Source organism: Gobio gobio, assembly GCF_949357685.1.
Source record: "Gobio gobio genome assembly, chromosome: 16".
NCBI lineage: Eukaryota > Metazoa > Chordata > Actinopteri > Cypriniformes > Gobionidae > Gobio > Gobio gobio.
This window is the reverse complement of record NC_137109.1, coordinates 20836146-20856016: the sequence shown is the minus strand read 5'-3', so window position 1 is coordinate 20856016 and position 19871 is coordinate 20836146. Positions and strand designations below refer to the sequence as shown.

Sequence of the window (19871 nt, the reverse complement as noted above, 5' to 3'; positions counted from 1 at the left end):
TAGGGAAAAAGGGAACATCAAGACATCACGTCACAGGAAGGGGAGAGGGAAATTTACACACCAGTAATTGCACATCATTCCAGCACTTGAAGTTTGACTAAAATAAACAGTAAAAATGATTTGAGGCTTCAGCATGAGTTTAATTAGTCCCTAGGTGTGGTTTGTACGCGGTTGTTTGCGGGTATAAAGTGTGCCAGATGTGACAGTTGCAATTCAACTATTATGATTACAGTTATACGGAAAATCTAACATAACCAAATTATGTTTATTTTCATATTAAAAATGGCAAGAGACATTTATTGCTCAGTTTAGCATTCAAGTAAATGAAATATAACTTAATATTTATATAAATACACATGTATGTGTTATATATTAAATGAAAGTATGGTCATTTATACTATATTATGTATATGATGTTATCCTGCCTCAAACTCCTCTAATGTGCGCAATCATTTGGTGTTTGACGGGTGTTTTGAATGAACACATTTTGTCAAGTGAACTGGGGTAGGAACCCTGTAACTCGGAACGCAGCTCTACATTTCTTTGTGGTAAACAAAAAGAGAAGTTTTGAAGAATATTCATGCTGCTCTCAAATAAAGGTGAATGTGAGCCAGTATCTTTCAAAAACACCATAAAAGCATCATAGGTTCTGTTTACACATGGTATTAAGAAACATTTTTGTTCACAAGTGGATGACGCTAAACACAGGTGTAAACAGGATCTAAAACGCTTTGAGCTTGTCCACTTTCGACCAAAATGCTTTCGTAGTGTAAATGCTCATGTGGTCGAATGTGTTCGAACAGCCATAAAAGACCGTCCACTCTCCACTACTGACCTTATGCGTAAACATTATGGGGAAGCTCGCTTGACAGACGGGATTTAAACTTTGTCGGCTGAAGACCCAAGTTTGGTATGAAGATGAAAAAATGTACAATGTTCTCTCACCATTTCTGACTTCTAACACACACTCACTGCGTTCGGCGTGATCTTGCAGCTGTCAGAGCAGATTTGAAAGCTGCTGCTCTCTGTATATTTTTCCATCGTCTCCTTTCGCGCTCATATGTAAATGGCGTGAGCTCATTTCATCCATTAGATCAAAAGATCTGAAAAAAACCCATCCATTTACCCACCCATAAACCCTCCCCTCGAGGAAATCATGACAGAAGTGGTCGAAAGTGGACAAAAGAGACATTAAAACACCAGGGCCCTCATTTATCAACAGTGCGTAGAAAAGGTTCAATAGTTTGTCCTAAGAATGTGCCTAAGTACAAGAAAATGTATCAAACGTGCGCACACAGTTCTCTTACGCACATGAGTAAGCAATCATTGTTGATAAATCCCACGTGTGTAAGTACCATGCTCATTCATGGTCATTAGCATTCGGAAACGCCTCCGATGAACCATATATGGTGACAACACATCCCTTTAAAAATCATGCGATTGTGTTTTTTTCCTCACCACAATTATGGCAAAGAAGAGGAACTTCACAAACACAGAATGAGTCGCGCAACGACGTTTAACAACAACAGATTTGCACATTAACAAAATGAAACTCTTTTCTATTCATCATTACATTTCTTGGTTGATGGTGCTTTTCTGGCGATGTGGGTGCAGTCTATGGCTCCAATAATGTTTGGGAATCTGGCGATAGCATGAAAGCCCTATTTTATTTCGGCTTGTTGAGGATTTCGGTAAGGGAACTGGATGTAGGTTGGGTTCAAGGAAATTTGTCACAGCTGTCTTGTATAGGGTGAGACACCAATTACGCATCGTGTGTACAATGACACACACACATATACATATATATATATATGTATATGTGTGTGTGTCATTGTACACACGATGCGTAATTGGTGTCTCACCCTATACAAGACAGCTGTGACAAATTTCCTTGAACCCAACCTACATCCAGTTCCCTTACCGAAATCCTATATTTATATATATATATATAAATTTAGTGTTTTATAATTAAAGGAAATACAGGACATATGTAAATTGCTTAAAGGGATAGTTCACCCAAAAATGAAAATTAGCCCATGATTTACTCACCCTCAAGTCATCCGAGGTGTATATGACATTCTTCTTTCAGACGAATAAAATCTATCTAGCTAAATCTTGTTATATTAAAAATGTTCTGGCTTATCCCAGCATAATAGCAGTAATAGTTGCTCTGTTTTTGAAGTCCATAAAAAAACGCATCTGTCCAACAAATAACGTGCTCCACACGGCTCCGGGGTGTTAATAAAGGCCTTCTGAAGCAAATCGATGCGTTTGTGTAAGAAAAATATCCATATTTAAAAATGTATTTCATTTTTTTCTATGGCTCTGCATCAGCCGTCCCCGCGTCATCACTTCCGGCGAATAAGGTCAAAATACATGCAAAATACCGGCGCCTTCATAGATATATACATAGATCCCTCATTAGCGCCTGCGCGGATTGGTCGAATGAGGCACCTACGTATATATATCTTTGATCGCGCTAGTATTTTGACCTTATTCACCTGCAGTTATAGCGCTGGGAATACTAGATGACATTTGTCTGATAAGAGGTAAAAAAATTACATAAATACTTTTCGTTTTCTCGCCGATCGTTTCGTGTCTTAAGACATCAATGTGTCGCCACAAGCCGCATGGTTTAATAAGGATTCGTATGTCTATGTGTTTTTATTCTCATTGCTCTCATACTCTCAAATATCCCCATTGACATGCATTATACGACTATCACACTGCAACGGTTGGAGTTAAAAATCTTAATTTGTGTTCTACTGAAGAAACAAAGACACCTACATCTTGGATGCCCTGGGGGTAAGCAGATAAACATAAAAATGTTGTTTTTGGGTGAACTATCCCTTTAATGCATACTGTGACACTGTTAAATGCTTTTTATGTTTAGTATTGCTATTCTACCGCTAGATTCTCTGCGTATGCATGCTCAGAGGTGTGCTTATATTTACACACATTTCTACGTATAAGTACAAGTTGGTAAATCCCAAACTTTGCGTTAAACTGTTGTTACACTATGCACAGATCTGTGCGTACGCACCGTTGATAAATGAGGCCCCAGGTGTAAACGGGAATGTGTCTCCCTCGTCTACTTGTGATCCGAAACGCATCTTAGTGAACCATAAAAGTGATCCATGCAACTTGTGCACTATATTTCACATCTTGTGAATTCAAATGATAGTTTTGTGTGAGGTAAAGACCATAAAGTCAGGTAAAGTCACTAAAAATCTTCTCCTCCACCATAGTCCTCAAATCTCATTCACACTTGGGTAAATGTATTACATTTATATTTCATGGTTAAAACTAGGGCTGTCACAAACGATTATTTTGGTAATCAAGTAACCAGTCGATTATTTTGACGATTAATCAAGTAATCAGATATTTTTGTGAATGGTAGCCTTTAAAATGATGTAAATACATATATAATATCAATGAGGCAATTATACACTCACCTAAAGGATTATTAGGAACACCTGTTCAATTTCTCATTAATGCAATTATCTAATCAACCAATCACATGGCAGTTGCTTCAATGCATTTAGGGGTGTGGTCCTGGTCAAGACAATCTCCTGAACTCCAAACTGAATGTCAGAATGGGAAAGAAAGGTGATTTAAGCAATTTTGAGCGTGGCATGGTTGTTGGTGCCAGATGGGCCGGTCTGAGTATTTCACAATCTGCTCAGTTACTGGGATTTTCACGCACAACCATTTCTAGGGTTTACAAAGAATGGTGTGAAAAGGGAAAAACATCCAGTATGTGGCAGTCCTGTGGGCGAAAATGCCTTGTTGATGCTAGAGGTCAGAGGAGAATGGGCCGACTGATTCAAGCTGATAGAAGAGCAACTTTGACTGAAATAACCACTTGTTACAACCGAGGTATGCAGCAAAGCATTTGTGAAGCCACAACACGCACAACCTTGAGGCGGATGGGCTACACCAGCAGAAGACCCCACCGGGTACCACTCATCTCCACTACAAATAGTAAAAAGAGGCTACAATTTGCATGAGCTCACCAAAATTGGACAGTTGAAGACTGGAAAAATGTTGCCTGGTCTGATGAGTCTCGATTTCTTTTGAGACATTCAGATGGTAGAGTCAGAATTTGGCGTAAACAGAATGAGAACATGGATCCATCATGCCTTGTTACCACTGTGCAGGCTGGTGGTGGTGGTGTAATGGTCTGGGGGATGTTTTCTTGGCACACTTTAGGCCCCTTAGTGCCAATTGGGCATCGTTTAAATGCCACGGCCTACCTGAGCATTGTTTCTGACCATGTCCATCCCTTTATGACCACCATGTACCCATCCTCTGATGGCTACTTCCAGCAGGATAATGCACCATGTCACAAAGCTCGAATCATTTCAAATTGGTTTCTTGAACATGACAATGAGTTCACTGTACTAAAATGGCCCCCACAGTCACCAGATCTCAACCCAATAGAGCATCTTTGGGATGTGGTGGAACGGGAGCTTCGTGCCCTGGATGTGCATCCCACAAATCTCCATCAACTGCAAGATGCTATCCTATCAATATGGGCCAACATCTCTAAAGAATGCTTTCAGCACCTTGTTGAATCAATGCTACGTAGAATTAAGGCAGTTCTGAAGGCGAAAGGGGGTCAAACACAGTATTAGTATGGTGTTCCTAATAATCCTTTAGGTGAGTGTATTTGGTTCAAATAAAGTATCAAGTAATCATACGGTTTTATAGAACAACACTGTAACAATACATAATATGAATAATATAAACAATCATCTTATGAACATTATGTGTTATAACAAATGCCTGCAGAGGGCGCCAACTGCCTGGTGTTGTTACACTTCACAGCAGATCAAATCCTTGTTTAATATTGGCCAAACGACATTTAATTCAAATGTTTACTTTAATATTTGGCCATTCTTTATGATAGAAGTGCTACAGCCACTATCATTTCTTGAACAAGAATATATGGACATCAAAACTCAGCAAACTCAGAGTGAGGGTTTAAACTTTCATTTCGAAATCACGATGAACAGTTGCATATTTAGAAATATATTGATGTAGTCTCCTGTGTTGGCGTAGGTTTATAAATGATTTACCTTACAAATCTGATGAAATGTTGCACACTGCGTTCCCAGATGAACATTATAAGCAACCCAAACTCTCAGCATATGCAGAGATGGAGTTTGAGACACGCTGTACACATGTGGAGCCGCATTTACAGTGAACAGAGCCGCTCTGAGACGCACGTAACCTACATGCATGTAAATAATTCATGTGCATATTTAATCAGCAGATATTTATTTAAATAAATCGCGGCCTTTGTGAATTCACAATAGCACTATGTATAGTATGGTCAACGGTCTAATAACGCGGTTCATGGATTCTTGCCTGTGGAATGTGTCGCTTCCGGTATTTTGCCGGTTACTTGACACTGGTAAATTGCAATCAAGGAATTTTTTTTTTTAAATCAGGTACTCTAATTTAATTGAGGAATCATGACCAATTTCAGTCTGTTCCTCACCACAACAAAAAAAAAGACTTCAAATACAGTACCCAAGAAATATGGATGGACCATTATAGTATTTGGAACATGACTAACCTAGTCAACTTTAACCGTCACTGTAAGAAAGAAAGCAACATGAACATTCTGCAAAAAAAAAAAATTCTCCTTTGTGTTCCATGGAAGGAAGATAATTCATGTTTGGAACAGCATAAATTATCAACAGAATTGTATTTTTGGATGAACTATCCCTTTAAGAATGAATGAAGATTTGTGCTATGCATGAAGAAATGTTTTGATGATATTTATGCCTAATGGTATTGCACCCTTCTGAGCTTTTTCATCCTATAGTGTTCCAGTTAAGTAATGAAGTACAATGAAACAGGAGTGCATATAGCATATGTTTATGCATTACAGTTATCAATCATAAAGGGGAAAAAATGGGAGAAAAATGGAAAAAACTTTCTGTAGATTAACATTTTGGGGAAAGAGGTTAAATATACATTTTCCGAGCGAAGTATGGATGCCAGGGTACAGAATGTGGAACACCTGGGCTTGGAACTTTCCTCTTGGCTTCAGTGCCAAATGTGAGCATAATTACTATGGTCACAGATGGTAGCAGATGCCTCTTTGGGCTCTGTTTACTCTTCTTTGACATCAATAGATCTCAAACCGAGACGCAAACACACAGCTTCTGCGAGCTCACATGCAACCGAGTGGATTTTTCCCTCTCTGCTAATAGAATTATGCATGAAAATAGAGATGTAGTGCATTGGCACATTGATGCATTTTTGAGACGTGAACATTTGATATCTTGTCGTTGTTACTTTTGGTTGTTGTTGTTTTTAACCAGAAATTAAAATTCTATCATTTGCATTATTTCAGATGGTGAAATTTTAAAGCATGTAGCTACTAGCTATTCTTTTGCTAGGATCGGAAGCTTTCAAGTTTTAGGAAGGATGCAACGCACCATAAAGGAAAGGTGTGAGCATTTAATTATTCAAAATGTATATTTTTTTGAGCTCAACGGACAAATGAGGTGAGTAAAAGATATATTAATATCTAGGTGAACTAAATAATTTTGTGAAGCAGAGATGTTCTGCAAAGCGCAAAAAAGCCTCTGTTAGGTTGTGATGTTTAATCATCGTTAACTGAGCTGAAATTTGCAAGTGCAAATTAATTTAATCAAGGACGTCTCTAAATCTGCAGCATAAATGTTCTAATTAAGGGCGCATTGGTTATGAATTCTTTATGTGACATGAAAAAACGTCAACTAAAGAAGTCTCCAACACAAGAAAAAGCTGTCTTTTTATTCAGAAAAACTATTCTTAAGTCAGAAACAGGATCTGCCTTCACAGTTTAACTCTCCTTGCAACTGACCGACTTCCTTCCATTGGCTCGTGCAAGCCACCCTTTAAAAATACAAAACTAGGGGATGAAAAAATAAAACATATGGTTCGTTCTTGTTCGCTCAATGAAAAATGTCGGCAGAGCATGTCAAAATCGAAACCATGAACGACTAGGCCAGCAGGGAAAAAAAATTCTTATTGTGATCCCTGCCATAGCATTATTTACAGCAGAGCACTGCAAATCTGTGAAACAACCTCATGTAAGATAAAGTGAGGCATGCCAGCTCTTCAGATGGATACCCAGATCGATAGATCATATTGAGATTGTGACAGAATGACACAACGTCATTTGTCGGGTCTCTCCCACTGAGCTGACACTGACGCAGAGGCTGCTGGGAGTTCTCCATTAAGCCTGTCACAACTCAAATACAACACTCATCACGTTCAGAAGACATCCATCTCCACCGCACAGAACACATTTAAAAACGGATGTCATGCGAAATTAACATCAAGCAAAACATGATTCCCTTTTTTTCCCAGGCATTGAAATAAATGGCATTTTCCAAGAATATGGTAGGGCCTGAAAGTTTTTTTCCCCCGCCACACACAAATAGTCAGTGAAAGGAGGTGCTTAACTTTTAGAAAACATTGTTCTTCCACCTCAGGATGTCAAACTGAATATTTTATGAACGGTTTATTGTTTTCTATTTATTTGATATGAGGTTTGTAATTTTTGTAACCCTGTTTACATTTAATTCTATGCACACATGGTTGCTACTTAAAATTAAAGTGCCCCGTTATGCTTTTTCGGATATTACTTTTCATGTAGTGTGTTATAGCTGATTGTGAATGTAAAAGGTCTGCAAAGATAAAAATGCAGATAAATGGAGTTATTGCCTGAAACAAGGTAGCCGATTCAACGCTGTCAAAGCAAATCCACATTGCATGCACAACATCCAAAGGATGAGGACTCATGCTGGAATTTATACAGTAAAACCATAGACTGTAAAAAAAATATGGACATAGTGTCCGTGACATCACCCATAGGATTCTGATGAGCAGTTTTGAAGCACAAAGTATGGACGAGATGGCCGTTGCCATCTTGGTAGCACGTCACTCCCGGATAACAGAAAATGGGCAAAAAAGCGGGACGTGGGTGGAGCTGAAGTGACGCGATGACTAACAGACAGAAGATAAATGGCTATCCACCTGTCACTCGAAGTGACCACGCCCTTAATTATGCAGAACTTTAAAGCTTTATATAATGTAAACGAATGAGTTATAAAAAAATTCACCCCCCTCACAGTTGTCATGAAGGGCAAAATTAGCCGTATAGACCAAAACCACAATTTGTACCAGGCTGTAAACATTTTTTTTTTTTTACCTGCTGTAAAGTTGGGCATTTTAATATGGGGCTCAATGAGATTCTGCTCCCTTCTGGAGCCAGTCCCTAGCGGCCAGTCGATGAATTGCAGTATATGTCACTTCCGTATTGGCTTCAAGAGAAACTGCGGGAGGTTGCCGCTTGAGTAAAACAGACGCCATTGTTACTGTTCACATCACAGTGTATCAAGTGCTGAGGAAGGTCCGGAGCTGAAATTCAGATATGCATATGGATGTTTAATTTCCGGAACGTGCAGTGAACGGACGATCAATCACAACAGACTGGGCAATCTGACCAATCAGAGCAGAGTCGACCATTCACAACAGAACAGACTGAGCCATCTGACCAATCAGAACAGAGTAGGCCAATCACAACCGATTGGATCATCTGACCAATCAGAGCAGAGTAGAGATGTGATTTGAGGAAATTTCCCCACTGTTTAAAGGTCCCGTTCTTCGTGTTTTTTTGAAGCTTTGATTGTGTTTACAGTGTGCAATATAACATGTGTTCATGTTTCGCGTGTAAAAAAACACAGTATTTTTCACACTATTTACTTATCTGTATACCGCTGTTTCCACTGTCCTAAAAACGGCTGGTGATTTCCTTGTTCTATAAAGTCCCTCCTTCAGAAACACGTAACGAGTTCTGATTGTGCAAGCGGTTCCTGTGCTGTGATTCGACCACAGCTTAGCGCACGTGAAAGCGGTTCCTGTGTTGTAATTTGACAGCAGCTTAGCGCACGTTGGAAAGGTCACGCCTCTTAACGGAGAGATGTATGCGTTCAATAAACTCTACAGCGTCCCTGGGAAAGCCAAACAAAGGTGATTTGACTCCTGGATGAAAATAACAGCGTCTCGATGACATGGCGATAAACACACTCAACGCAACAGTTCCTTTTCTCCACGCGACCGTCCGCTTCTCCACGTGGGACAGCAACAAGACCGCGCCCCCTTTTTCGCGTTTCTTTGTGGGCGGAGGTTAGTCTGTTCTACTGCTCTACTGACGTAATTAAAGAAGGAAGTACTAGGATGTAGTCCAAGCCAGCCGTTCGCTGTAGGCTTTGAAAGGGAACTTCTGTTAAATAAAATATCTCGCTTGGCATTGAACTTTGAGCTTTATAATTTTACAGGTATTATTTATGCTCTAACAGCAACATTACACACTAACTAAAGTTTGAACAATGGAATCGCGAAGAAGGGGACCTTTAATCGACGTGTGACAACACCGGTCGGTAATGCCGGTATCACCGATGGGGGCTTTTAAATCGCTAATTCGGGCATAATTAATGCCGCTCGGGCATTAATAACGGTGTGGAGCAAAGCGAGTGTTTTCAAATAATTCCTATGGAAGTCGACGTGATGCTACAATAGCCGCTTTTCCACCATCTGCATGGCCAAACGGTTCTCATTGCGTAACCGTTCTATTCCGTGCCGATCCAGGCCAGCTGGTACGGTTCTGGTTTCATTTTCCACTGTGGGGCTGATAACAGCCGCTCTTTGGAATGTAATTCAAGCCAACTACAGAGAAACTGGTAGCCAGGCAACAGACAGGTGACAAATCCTGAGTGGCGACGTCACTACACGCATTCCACCAGCACGGCACGGTTGTCTAACCATGCTGAGAATTCTGGGCCGAGAACATTTTGTAGTCATGCCGTGCCATACCAGGCTCAAGTGGAAACACAACTAAACCGTTCCTTACCATTCTAAGAACCATTCAGCCCGACGGTGGAAAAGCGGCTAATTTATAGAATATTAAGTGTTTTTAACCTTGGATGCATGTAAACCTGCTGTAGGAGACCTCCAAAACAAAATTAGGAACCTTTAAAATTATATAATTGTTCGCTCATTAGTAGCTAGCTAGTGTGGAAACAAATGTTTCTTAGTAGTTATTGATAAACTAAAAGAAAAAAACGTATTTGACATTTTGACCATTACAATTACTTGCATAACAGGTTGGAATTGTCAAGCTTGATGAATGCTCTCAACATTAAAATCTATGCAGAAATTGAGAAAATAGAATGAGATTTTGTATTTTCTTCCCATCATGGTGTAAACAGGATCCAAACCATGTCTTTTTTGGGTGTCACATTTTAAGGAAAGTTATATGTATATATTATTATTTGTTGAGCACAAAATGTTTGTGTTTAAATCTATAGCTGCTTTTCATTCTAGGCTCATTTTATGTTTTACGATTTAACATCTAAAAGTTCTCACACCAAAAACATGGGATTTGTGCCTCTAATGCTTTGAATAAGTCATGTGGCACCACCAGAGTGTTTCTGTTCGTCCCTATTTGTGGAAGGTGGAAAATGAGAGCGTAAAGAGATTGTGATGGAAAATGCTGATAACAGGGCACTTAACATCACCACTGCCATAGTTTCACTGTCTCTCCAAATAAGAGAAACACCAACGCAGTCGCTGTGGACTAAGGAGACTTCATTAATTGGTCATGACAACGAAACCATCCGAATGACTGGTTAAGCACAAGCCTCTAAATATTGGAGGTCGTAAGAGAGATGGACTTAAGATCCAGTGGTCATACCCGGGGTGCTGATAGCATGACTGGCCCGATTAGCCTTTATTCCCAATGGAGCGTTTTCTACAGCTACTTAAACACGTTTGATTTAACAGCCTAACACCCCACCACAGGATGATATATTAACAGATTACACAAGCAAAATCTGTCACATTAACTTCACTTAATCTAAGCTCATAACTGCAAGTGCCGTGATGAGGATGTTGATGACATGTTTGGAGATAAACGTTTGATGTCGAAGACGTGATTAAGTGGCAAAGTTTATTGCAATGTCAGACAGACTCCAAATGCCAGGTGTTTCAAATTAATCTACAACTGAGCGCCTCTTTGCGGAATTAGTTTGGAAATCAGAGTTTAATGTTGTTATTTGATTAAACTTTGTTCTGAAAACATTTTTATGTTAGACTTTTTCCATATAATGAGAAGTCAGCTGATCATCGCAAATAACTAGACCTGCACAGGGTGATCAGGCAAAGCATTATCCTGCTTATTACACGGCTACTTACAGTCATGTAATGAAATGTTAATTCAATTAATAAATTAAATGCATATATTAATAGATAAATGGAAATTATTTTAACATTAAAAAAGAAAGAGACTACGAGACACATGAAACTATCAGAGCTATGTATGAAGGCAATGCTCAATTGGTCACTTTTTACCAGGGGGTTTATACCAGGACCCCCAGATGTAGGAAAAAAAACTAAAACATTTATATCCATATATATTTATATGTATAAACAAACATGCCAGTTGTTAATTTGTCTTTATAATATCACACGTACTAGTTTTAGTCTTAGTCGCCTATATATTTTAGGAAGTGGATCCTTCGCAAGAGGATCATCATATTTGAGGATTCTTATCATCAAAAAAAATTTGAAAACCCTTTAGTTATTAGTCATTACAAAAATAATGTAACACACACAATGCAACAAAAGAATAGTGTTAAGGGGTCAGTTCACCCAAAATGATAATTCTGTCATCATTTACTCACTTTCATGTCATTCCAAACCCATGTTTTATGTTCAAAACACAAATGATTCTGAGACATTTATGTCCCTCCATTTCACCCAAAACTCTTCAAAACATACATAAAGAGACCGTAAAAGGAATCCATATGAATTAGGTAGTTTAAACAATAAATATTGATCAGCGAACATAAACAGAACCTTAGCTGTACTTGCTTGATGCGAGGGAACAAACCTCATTGGGTGTTGCTGAAGCTCAAACGTGCTGCGTAACACGAGAATGAACCTCATTGGTTCTTGCTGAAGCTCAAACGTGCTGCGTAACAAGAATCAACCTCATTGGTTCACACTGAAGCTCTACGTGCTGCGTAACACGAGAATGAACCTCATTGGTTCTCACTGAAGCTCAAACGTGCTGCGTAACAAGAGAATGAACCTCATTGGTTCTTGCTGAAGCTCAAACGTGCTGCGTAACACGAGAATGAACCTCATTGGTTCTTGCTGAAGCTCAAACGTGCTGCGTAACACGAGAATGAACCTCATTGGTTCTTGCTGAAGCTCAAACGTGCTGCGTAACACAAGAATCAACCTCATTGGTTCACACTGAAGCTCTACGTGCTGCGTAACACAAGAATTAACCTCATTGGTTCACACTGAAGCTCAAACGTGCTGCGTTACATGATAATGAACCTCATTGGTTCTTGCTGAAGCTCTAACGTGATGCATAACACAAGAATGAACCTCATTGGTTGACACTGAAGCTCTACGTGCTGCGTAACACGAGAATGAACCTCACTGGTTGACACTGAAGCTCTACGTGCTGCGTAACACGAGAATTAACCTCATTGGTTCTCACTGAAGCTCTACGTGCTGAGTAACACGAGAATGAACCTCATTGGTTCTTGCTGAAGCTCAAACGTGCTGCGTAACACGAGAATGAACCTCATTGGTTCTTGCTGAAGCTCTACGTGCTGCGTAACACAAGAATTAACCTCATTGGTTCACACTGAAGCTCAAACGTGCTGCGTTACATGATAATGAACCTCATTGGTTCTTGCTGAAGCTCTAACGTGATGCATAACACAAGAATGAACCTCATTGGTTGACACTGAAGCACTACGTGTTGCGTAACACGAGAATGAACCTCATTGGTTCTTGCTGAAGCTCTACGTGCTGCGTAACACGAGAATGAACCTCATTGGTTCTCACTGAAGCACTAAGTGCTGCGTAACAAGAGAATGAACCTCATTGGTTCTCACTGAAGCTCTAAGTGCTGCGTAACAAGAGAATGAACCTCATTGGTTCTCACTGAAGCACTACGTGCTGCGTAACACGAGAATGAACCTCATTGGTTCTTGCTGAAGCTCTACGTGCTGCGTAACACGAGAATGAACCTCATTGGTTCTCACTGAAGCACTAAGTGCTGCGTAACAAGAGAATGAACCTCATTGGTTGACACTGAAGCTCTACGTGCTGCGTAACACGAGAATGAACCTCATTGGTTGACACTGAAGCTCTACGTGCTGCGTAACACGAGAATTAACCTCATTGGTTCTCACTGAAGCTCTACGTGCTGCGTAACATGAGAATGAACCTCATTGGTTCTCACTGAAGCTCTAAGTGCTGCGTAACAAGAGAATGAACCTCATTGGTTCTCACTGAAGCACTACGTGCTGCGTAACACGAGAATGAACCTCATTGGTTCTTGCTGAAGCTCTACGTGCTGCGTAACACGAGAATGAACCTCATTGGTTCTCACTGAAGCACTAAGTGCTGCGTAACAAGAGAATGAACCTCATTGGTTCTCACTGAAGCACTACGTGCTGCGTAACACGAGAATGAACCTCATTGGTTCTCACTGAAGCTCTACGTGCTGCGTAACATGAGAATGAACCTCATTTGGTTCTCACTGAAGCACTACGTGCTGCGTAACACGAGAATGAACCTGATTGGTTCTTGCTGAAGCTCAAACGTGCTGCGTAACACGAGAATGAACCTCATTGGTTCTTGCGGAAGCTCTACGTGCTGCGTAACACGAGAATGAACCTCATTGGTTCTCACTGAAGCTCAAGCGTGCTGCGTAACACGAGAATGAACCTCATTGGTTCTTGCGGAAGCTCTACGTGCTGCGTAACACGAGAATGAACCTCATTGGTTCTCACTGAAGCACTACGTGCTGCGTAACACGAGAATGAACCTGATTGGTTCTTGCTGAAGCTCAAACGTGCTGCGTAACACGAGAATGAACCTCATTGGTTCTTGCGGAAGCTCTACGTGCTGCGTAACACGAGAATGAACCTCGTTGGTTCTTGCTGAAGCTCAAACGTGCTGCGTAACACGAGAATGAACCTCATTGGTTCTTGCGGAAGCTCTACGTGCTGCGTAACACGAGAATGAACCTCATTGGTTCTTGCTGAAGCTCAAACGTGCTGCGTAACACGAGAATGAACCTCATTGGTTCTTGCTGAAGCTCTACGTGCTGCGTAACACGAGAATGAACCTCATTGGTTCTCACTGAAGCTCAAGCGTGCTGCGTAACACGAGAATGAACCTCATTGGTTCTTGCGGAAGCTCTACGTGCTGCGTAACACGAGAATGAACCTCATTGGTTCTTGCTGAAGCTCTACGTGCTGCGTAACACGAGAATGAACCTCATTGGTTCTTGAGAAGCTCAAACGTGCTGCGTAACACGAGAATTAACCTCATTGGTTTTTGCTGAAGCTCAAACGTACTGCGTAACACGAGAATGAACCTCATTGGTTCTCACTGAAGCTCTACGTGCTGCGTAACACAGGACTTAACCTCATTGGTTCTTGCTGAAGCTCAAACGTGCTGCGCAACATGAGAATGAACCTCATTGGACATCTTGTGTGAATAAACAAACGGAGGGACAGAAATGTCTCTCAGATTTCCTCAAAAATAAAATGTTCATAACATTTGTGTTTTGAAAATGAACAAAAGTCTTATGGGTTTGGAATGACATGAGGGTGAGTAAATGATGACAATTATCCTTTTTGGGTGAACTATCCCTTTAAAGCTTGAGGTAAGGTAAGGTTGAAGTTCTGCATAAATAAAATGCTGCATCAGAGACACTTTGTGGTTGACAAGACAGTGTGCTGTGCATGAGAATCACAACACCAAGCAGTACTTCTTTGCAGTGTATAAGCAGTTAAATGAATGCAAGTAAGGTAAGACCAACCACAATTCAGCATGCCAATAAATGTAAAATAAGACCAACTGCAATTCAGTAAGCAACTAAGGGATCGCAACATTTGCATTCTCCAAGTATTTCGAATTTGAATGTCTTAAAAAGGACAAAGTTTACATTAAAGGGTTTGTGATTCATTAATTGCAGAAATTAGTGGAGAAGAAAAAAGCAGTGCAAGAACTATAATAAGCTTCTCAGTAGAGTGAGATGTGCTGCAGATCTCATCAGTGTGTGAAATTATAATACAAGTTGCTGCTGTCTGGAAGAAAGCATCATGTGACTACAGCGTTGCTACTCTATTTCTGGCTGTGGCTAAATCTACATCGCACGACGTTAAGTATGAAAGAATTCCTAAAAACAATCTGCAGCCTTGCCTTAAAACCTAATCTATCGAAACAGAGAAGAGCCCACATTAACCCCGCATTTTTTGAGAAGGGTGGTGTTGTCATAGCAACAAAAAGTAAAAATAACACTAAATAACACACTGTTTATCAGCTCGGAATTCAATAAAACAGGACTAAACAGACACTAACTGACTAGGCAAAAATAATCTACAATTACGCACACTAGTAGTAATTAAGTCAACCAATCTAATTGAGTCTAAATTTGTCTTTTCATCCATTTGTTATTTCACAGGCTATCATTGCACGGCCCTGCCTCTTATTCATGTAAGCAATTAATGCTTGTCAGGATAATGATACATATAAGGGCAATGTTTCCGCCCCGGTAATTATTTAGCCCATGAGCTAGCACAAGTCTGCTTGAATCTTTTGCCTTTGAAGTGACTATTATGTTTTCAGAGAAAACCGTTCAACATATCCACCGTCCCAGCCACAAATAAAGGTCATTTCGACCGTAATTTATGCAAGCACCAAACAAACCAGAGGCAGAGGACCCTGTGTTAGCGACCGCAGCGGTGACAAACAGAGCGATTGGAAAATCATATTAACCCATTTGTATTTTGCTTCCTCAAAACTCAAATGAGTCATCAGAAGCTGCCTCAGCCAGAGAGCATGGCCCGTGTTTGCCTCTTCTTTCAGCCTCTCTCCAAAAATAGCTCGCATTTTAATGTCAAGCAAAGGAAACGCAACTTGCGTAGACTGGCCTAAAGATTTGCATTGCCAAACAACACGGGTGACCTTTGGTCGAGGCTTCTTCGGCCACGTTTAACACACAGCGAACACTCTTGTTTACATCCGTGTGAAATGGCAGGCAGGAGGAGATGAAGAGAGGGGGGTTGCTTCCTTTTAAAACAAAACGCTTGAAGCAGTTACGCCTAACAAAGACACCTGGGGCATCCGTGCCTCTCCTAATTGAGAGATCATACATCTGTCTAAAACGCAGGCATCACGCTGGACTAATGAGACAGTAAACTGGTACGAGGCGAGCATAAGAGCGAATGAGGCGTGATGCATGGGGTGCTGGCTTTGAATGGAAATATCCCATTCTAATGGCTGCAAATCTCAGAGATCAACCCTGTCAACCCTTAGGATAGGTGAGGATCCTGTCGGCTGCAAGCTCGGTGAAAATCCAATTTTGCTGGAGCTGCACAAAACAAAGATTTTCATCTTTTCTTTCCAACTCTTAGGGATTCCAGAGCTCGCCCGTGACAAGCAACAAACTTGACAGATCTATAAAGGTAATTTGTAGGCACATCACTACACAGTATGAAGCATCTACGTCCAGAGGCCCGTCTTAAAACTGCATTATGGCTGTGACACCTTGCGAGGTTCACCGAGCCTTTTGATCCGTGAATATCAACGGTCATTCGAGATTAGTGAATGATCGTCAGGCTAACAAGGTCGACATCGAATTTACAAGATCCGTTATATTTTTGGAATTCATTCAAAATGAGGTTTGCGGATTTAGAGCTTCAAATTCATGCAAAAATAAATCAATTAAATATATATATATATATAAAATGATGCCAGAATGGGTTTGCACGTTATAGCAGTTCTTAAACGACTCATAAATGTGAGTAAATTATTTATTTCGTCATTCTGTATTAAAATAACGTCGTTGACATGGTTGAAGGTCAAGACATGAATACCAATTCAACAGATTTTATATGATTTTAACAGTCAAAAGTCAAGACCTCAGAGGTGGAAAAGGGCAGAATCCCATTTTAAGGGGGATGTTTAGACATTTGACGTGTTTAATTTATTTCATTTTATGTATTCTCGTAACAAAAACAATAATGGGAAAAGGTTTACTAATTTTTAAAAACAATTTTCACTCACAAAGAGCAAATTCTAGTTGAATATATATTTTAAAGCTGCTGATAACTACAACAATTTATATTCAGTTACAGAAATGTCCATTATATTTTAGGATGTTATTCATTTCAATTACTTTTCCAAATTCCCTGATACGGTATTCTACGTACATGGGATATCCTGACCTTGATGGACAAATGCTGGCATATCGAATCCTTTTTTTTTTTTTTTTAAGCCCTGTGCATGGTTCATCAAACCTCACATCCAGGAGAACAGGTAAGTAATATACACATGATTCTTCGCACAAAATGCTTCTATTAAAGTTTAATGAAATATAATGATAGATTTGACGTTTTGTGTGTGCACACAATCTATAAATATATGCGTGAACTCAATTTGCAAGCGAGGCATGCTTTTGTTTTTCCACAGCGATTCGTGAAGAAAATGTAGACCTCCTGGCACAGGCCATTTCACCTTCATCGAGTTAAAAGGAGCGACTGGGAAATGAATTGAAAACAAACTCCATCACCCCCACTGAAATGATAAAGCTGCAATGAGTACGAGCCATAAATCTTTAATTTCACAGCCATACATATTCCCCTGCAATTACCGCTGCGCTACCCGCTGCCTCCGACAGAGGGTGCCATTGCACGAGATAAACTTTTCAGCTGTCCCCATCAACAGTATGTTGCTTTACATCACAATTTAATATCAGACCATTTTAAAAAAGGAAGATGTCCCTACAAAAACACCGACAGAGGCTATTCATAGACGCACACCTCGCAAAATCCCTCTCTATTGAGAAAGAAACGCGCGATTCTGTGAGCATACGTGGCACGTGCCGTCTTTCTCCTTGAGAGGGCAACGCTCACCTTGAACTAGATTTGCGAAAAAACACAAGTCATGGAGTGTGAAGGTGCTTCCACGAACGTGCCTGTTTCTCGGTGGCATATCAAAACTGCTGGGCTCAAAAACACAGTGTGAGACATGCGGAGCGCGTGCGGGTGCGCGTGCGAGTGCGCCAGTGCGCGTGTGTTTTGAATTCAAATGTAACACCGAAATGCAGAGCAGATACCGCAGCATGCCAATGAACTTCTGCAGTTTCACATCTAATCGTCATGTGTGAGCACCATCAGCTGGTGCGCCTCAAGTTAGTGTGCACAGATTGCTTTTTAACACATAACACCAATGGAAAACTGTTACATGCAACATACCATGTTTACTTCGGATACCATGTCTATGCTGGCTATGTCTATATTCATCCCTACCGCCACCGGAGCGCCTGATGGAGAGAAAGGAAAATGGTTAAAAAGGAACTGGTTGGTTGAAATCGCATGCATCTTGTAGCTATAGACCCACACTTGTCCCTTTTCCCAGGGATGTGCTGTGCCTAATTACACTAAATATTTGTATTATGGCATAACACAGGCTATGTGAAACACCAACACCCCATATTCACGTGGCAATGCGCATGAAATTGTTGATTTGTAACAACCACTGGAGGTGAACGCACAAATGCAACTGCATGACTGACAAATGAACAGTTAAGACGTGTCCATCTATCAATAACAGCTTGAGCATCTTCTCTGATGGACTCGTATGTATGCGCGTGCATCAAAGGAGATTTTAAAGCATGCCGTTTCATTTGTCGTCATGATGCAACAAAAGTTGCACTGCAAATTGAATTGATCCCCAAGTTAGCGTCCCTCTTTAGGAAAAGATACAATGGCAAAACATCGGTAAATAAGCATGCGTTCATTTTTTCCCCCCCCATGCATTGACATGCACGCCTGATCAGAGACTTGAGATGAATGAACAAGGTTTGCATGAGTAATTGGGCATGTTAGTGCGCGTGACAAACCAAATGCAACAATTATACGAATTGTACTCATGCATTACCTCCGAAATCTGGCCTCAGCCGAATGTCGTATCCTTTCATGAGTCTGTCCACGGTGTCTTTGACCACTGGCATATTGCTCGGGTCTCTGATACTGCAATAATATCACGAGATGTTCGTAAATTCCTCTTACATCCAAAAACCACAACATTTTCTTTTCGAAAAAGGCACAAAATGCAACCATACCTCTGCGCGCATGCCACGGCCACGATCAGCGGACATAATAAGAAGATGTGTGGGGTTTTTCCGATACTCTCCATTGCAACAGTTTTGATGGGGTTTGGATGTGATGATGAAGACAGCGCACATCCAACTTACTGAAGCCAGTGCAGCGAAGGCAATGAGCTGCGCATGCGCACACGCCAGCTCCAGATCAAAGAGCAGCTCCTGATGATGCTGGATGAGCTGTTTCCATTGCGGGGGAAAAATTAAAGGGACGACTGAATAAACCAAGTCAAGAAAAGAAGACATCAGGTGATCTTCATGCAGCATTTTTAGTCGTGTGTGAATCTGGAACTTGACAGGTTAGTGCAGCGTCCTGATAGTTACATGAAGGGGTTTCGGTCGTAACTTCAGGTATCGTGCATAGTCATGTACATTTGCTTTGAATGCCTCAGAATAAAGAGCCGTTAAGAGTTACTTCGAAACGTATTTACTGCGAGAGAAACGGCATATTCAATAAATTACAGTTTAAAGGAACTGCATTATTTGTTTTATAATGTTGTCTGTGGTGCACTTATAATGTTAGTGTATGATTTTTACATCAAAAATTGTCATAATTTAGAAATAAAAGGCATTTTTCCTACCCTGATTTGATCCCTCTGAT

At 40.5% G+C, this 19871-nt stretch overlaps 1 protein-coding gene across 2 annotated transcripts in view; it reads right to left on the bottom strand.

Annotated features, from left to right (window-relative positions):
• The window catches only part of gabrb2a (gamma-aminobutyric acid type A receptor subunit beta2a), a 93217-nt gene extending 73736 nt beyond the window's left edge, over positions 1–19481 (bottom strand). The window contains exons 1-3 of one of the 2 annotated variants that reach the window (XM_079839831.1): positions 19232–19481; positions 19048–19139; positions 18363–18430 (exon numbers count right to left, since the gene is read on the bottom strand). In XM_079839831.1, the coding sequence (XP_079695957.1) occupies positions 18363–18430; positions 19048–19139; positions 19232–19305 (234 nt within the window). In that variant the 5' untranslated portion in view covers positions 19306–19481. Of the gene's footprint in view, positions 1–18362; positions 18431–19047; positions 19140–19231 lie in introns of those variants that run through there. The other variant, XM_079839832.1, reaches the window with a different exon arrangement.
• Positions 19482–19871: the final 390 nt, after the last annotated feature.